Source organism: Fulmarus glacialis, unplaced genomic scaffold (genome assembly GCF_000690835.1).
Source record: "Fulmarus glacialis isolate BGI_N327 unplaced genomic scaffold, ASM69083v1 scaffold7691, whole genome shotgun sequence".
Classification (NCBI taxonomy): Eukaryota; Metazoa; Chordata; class Aves; order Procellariiformes; family Procellariidae; genus Fulmarus; species Fulmarus glacialis.
Window position 1 is genome coordinate 51,805 of NW_009190906.1, and position 4,587 is coordinate 56,391.

Here is a 4,587-nt window from a genome sequence, read left to right on the forward strand (position 1 = left end):
TCAGAGGGAGAGTGCGTGCACTTCTTGTAAAGCATGGCTATAAAGACTTATTAAAAGTATTCATAGAATCATAGAATCATAGAATCATTAAGGTTGGAAAAGACCTCTAAGATCATCAAGTCCAACCGTTAACCCAACACCACCATGCCCACTAAACCATGCCCCTAAGCGCCTCATCTACACGTCTTTTAAATACTTCCAGGGATGGTGACTCTACCACTTCCCTGGGCAGCCTGTTCCAAGGCCTGACCACTCTTTCAGTAAAGAAGTTTTTCCTAATGTCCAGTCTAAACCTCCCTTGGTGCAACTTGAGGCCATTTCCTCTCGTCCTATCGCTGGTTACTTGGGAGAAGAGACCAACCCCCACCTCGCTACAACCTCCTTTCAGGTAGTTGTAGAGTGCAATGAGGTCTCCCCTCAGCCTCCTCTTCTCCAGGCTAGGTCTTCCATTTCCTTGGCGAGTAGCTTTATAATTCAGGATTTCTCTGTGTTTGGTATTCTGAGAAATGTTGCTTTCATTTAATCTTTTAATACAATGTTATAGTAAGGATGGTTGGGTTTGTTTTTTTTTTAAATTATTTCTATAAAGCAGATTTGGTATGTGCACATTGTGAATTTTTTGTGTATCCTTTGCTATCTAGCAACTATGTAGTAAAGAGATCCAAGTGAAATAGCCATCTGCTTCAGCAAGATGTTTTTCTGAACTTACATGCATGCAAGGGGAGCCTCCTGTTAAGCAAAGCGTTTATTTTTCCAACTGGTATTTTAAAACTTTCTTTTTCTGTGCTGTTATTTAACAGCACAGGGCACTTGTCATGGCCTTATCCTAATCAGCCTACTAGCTGCATTTATAAGCAGCATCTTTCCTTTAGTATTTAGTGAAGTGCTATAAACTAGTTTTCTCAGCTAACTTTGTCGAAGATGAGCAGTTGCACAGTAACCTAACCTCCGCCTTGCACTCTCGCCTCTCCGGTGAGGCGGCTGCCGCAGGTTGCCATCTTGTCCCAGAACTATGGGAGGAGGATGCTCCTGGAATTACCTTTCTGTTCCTGGTGTTCTAAGCCTGAGCTGTCCTGCCCTGGCACAGCCGCTGCCTGGCGGTAGCTTATATTTATTAGTAAATTTCAGTTTCATGTAGAAAAGAAATTGCTATTTTAAAAACAAAGTGGAGTAAAAGATTTCTGCCTTCGTTAAAGAATGATGTTCTCACAGCTTTCATAGCGCTCCCACGATTTTCCATGCTGAAATATACAGACAATTTCATGTTGTTTTTGTATGTTGGAACGTGAATTGGGAAGTTTTGTTCAGGAGATGGTAAAAGAAGAAACTTTGACGTAAAAGGATGAACAAAAGAAATTTAATGAAAAGTACGAGTGATTTAGAAAGTAATTTGGAACCTCACTGGTAACCTTTTAACAGTTTTCCAGCGTTAAACATTTATAGGTTAGTTTATGCTCACGCAAGTCAGACATTATTTTCTGTGATTCAGCGTTGATAAACTGCCGTAAGGGTTAGTGGTTTGTACTTGGTGTGCAAGTGTGGAAGACCTTTTATCACCTGAAACCTCTTGTACACAGGGGCATAATAGTGAAATATTTAGTTTTTCTTCTAAGCATCTGTGAACAAAAAAATCAAAAGTTTCAAGATCTGTATCATTAAGAACTTAAAATATAATTTAAATAATCTCCTACAGAAACGCTTACGGTAGTGCAATATGTAATTTTTAGAAAGCAGAAATGCAGAGAGTACTTTGCCTCACTGTGGGAACCAGTCTTGATTGATGCATACGGTAGTGTGGTGTTTATTACCTTATGTTACTGTGAAAATTGTTGATAAATTGTGGAATGCTTTTAATGTAAGGATTCTATTTTTAGGAGGAATAAGAGAATAAAGGTTTCTATCACTAACCATATATTGTCTTTTAATGTTTTGGAATACAAATGCACATGATAGAAATTACATAGAAAGATGTAGGCATTGTGTGTCTTTTATTTCATGTGTATACCTCATCACCGCATTTTGTGGATGTTAAAAACAAATTGGTAACTTGCAATACTTTTTATATTTTTTTCCCATTTGTTTATTTTTTGAATAAAAGTTTTGAAGTGATTATTACTACATTAAGGTAGATCAGTTAATTTCTAAAAAATTAGAAACAACTGATTCCTCTGGGGTGTGAGAAGCACTGAGCAGCGTGAGTGCAGTTTTCCTGTTGCTGTGTGTTGGAGTGTCCTTCTAAGGAGGACTTGGGAACCAGTTTGACTGCAGTGTACTGGGTCATTGCTGCATTTCTAGGATGAGGCAGTGAATTAACAGTATCAAATGCTGCAGAGAGTCTAGGAATATGAACACAGAGTGTATACTTGGCTAGATCAGTTACATTTTTTTTAAAAATCTATTCTTTGTGCTGAATAAGGTAGGACTCCTGTGGAAACATTAGTATGTGATCATCTAATTGGGAGATTATAAGTATGCCCACAAAGATTGAATTCAGTTTGCATTTATGCTTTTAATGTGTGTGATTGATTTTGCAATTTCACTATTCTTACATTATGCTTCTTGTTGACAGCAGAACAGTCCCACTGTGACTGTTGAGCTTCAGGATGTTTTTATAAATGGAAATACTATATTCAGTTTCAATTTTTGAATAGCTGTTGTTAGAGGCAACATCGCTTCCTCATCCTTGTGTCTTCCCTAGCCCCTCCAGTGGAAGAAGGAGCAAGAGGAGGTGTTAGGCTGGCTCCTCGTATCCTGTGTGGTGGTGCAGGGCACTGACCTTCGATCGTAGGTGGGGTGGGCTCATCCACCTTGGTAACAAGGGAAGGGAACTAGGCAAAAGGAGCGAGGGTTATTTAAACTGGTGATGGTGTAGAAGAGGATTTGTGTGACTTTCTTATAACATTTTGGTTTTGTGGAATGTCCGTGGTACCCAACCTAACAGTGAAAGGTATGTCATGGTGTGAAGTGAGACACATCCGATGTTAGTTCCATTAATAGTGCGATTTGTGGCTCCCCGCCCATTAGTGTGGCCCTTGGCCGCGTGTGTACTCAGTCTCTGTTGTTTTGTGACAGCAGATACAAAGAAGAATCTGTTCTCTTTGCACTGCCGTATAAAGGAAGAAACCTTGGATAAGGTGAAAGACTTTGGCAGATATTGCAGTTTTGTTATGAGCTTCTTAGCTCCTTTTTAAGAGGTACTCACTAGCTGCCCTATTTATGAATTTTACTTAAATATGTCATGATTTTTAGCTGGTCATATAACTCATGGGACTTACTTAGAAGTACGGTGTTCTTATGCATAAAAAGAAGGTCAGCTCTATGCATAGATCCATTAGCAGATATGCAGTATTTAGCTGTTGTGTTAACATTGTGGAAATTACTCGTTTAAACTGCATTTAACAGTATTAGTAGTATTGATGTTGCAAAGACTGTAAGTACTCCTTGGTTACAAACTTCGTTTTTAATGCTAATTTTATGAAATTAGTTATTGCATTTGGAAATCCAAAGGCTGTACTTCTTAAACTTCAACCATTATTTATTTCGAGAACTAAGATTAAGCCCATAGTAGTTTTTTCTTGGTTTTGTTTATACTTTAATTTTAGTCATCTTGTCAGACATATCGCATGCTGTCAGACTTGTCTTCTGCTATTGAATTTTCTGTCTTAGGATAGAGAATATTAAACTCCTGAGTTCTTAAGATTGCTGTGACTCCCTCTCTGCTCCCCCATCTCTTGATTTATGGACCCCTAAAACTTTTCAAGTGAGGTCCTTACTGGCTGCTTGGAACACTGTAGTAAACATAGGCATACAGAGGGCTGCCTTAAATAGTACTTGCAGATTCCTTGGAGTTAGTCTGGACTCTCAAAGAGCCTGCTGTTTGAATACTGTGGCTACGAAGGGAAATTATTTTATATGTCATGATTCTGTCTCAGCTACCTGGCTTGCCTTGTAATCCAGTAATATTACATATAATGACATTTTCTTACATTTCTCAGACACACAAACACTGTAAACCAAAATATTATGACCTGGATATGTACATGTTTATAAAAGCAGGAGAGAACAGATGAGGGTAAATCTCCCTAACTAGAGATGATAGGGGAGTCTATGCCAAGAGGCAGAGAGTGATAGCTAGTTGTAATGGGGACCTCGCACAGAAAACGCCTCAAGGAAACATAATTTAATGTGTACCAAAGTGAATTTTCTTCTGTGATGTTGTTACCACACAGAGAAATAAAAATTAATTTTCAGAGTTGTGATTCATCTTGATTGCTTCTCTTACATTGACTTTTCCTTCTGAATGGGATCTCTCTCGTTCTCTTCTGTGTTACGAGATAGATTTTTGCCAATCTTGTGTTTACATACTGCTTTTTCTGTGTGAAGTGTCTTCTCATTCCTCTTACCAGCTCTTACTAGCTCTTATTCTTATGCTTTCATATTAATTCATATTAAGTGTGTGACTTTGTCTCCGCGGTGCCTTTCAGGAGGGTGGTGAGATAGGAAATACCAAGGAGGGAAGAAACAAAGGAGTGAGCTGGCTGACGCTGGTAGCGGCGTTGTTTCCCTTACGGATAGCCCTCTCTGCTT

General features: G+C 38.8%; 1 protein-coding gene across 1 annotated transcript in view; it reads left to right on the forward strand.

Annotated features, from left to right (window-relative positions):
• Positions 1-1,377, forward strand: part of DDX10 (DEAD (Asp-Glu-Ala-Asp) box polypeptide 10) — a gene marked incomplete at its 5' end in the record, with an annotated part of 50,130 nt that extends 48,753 nt beyond the window's left edge. The window contains 1 exon segment of the mRNA XM_009586484.1: positions 1,309-1,377. Within this exon segment, the coding sequence (XP_009584779.1) occupies positions 1,309-1,377 (69 nt within the window).
• Positions 1,378-4,587: the final 3,210 nt, after the last annotated feature.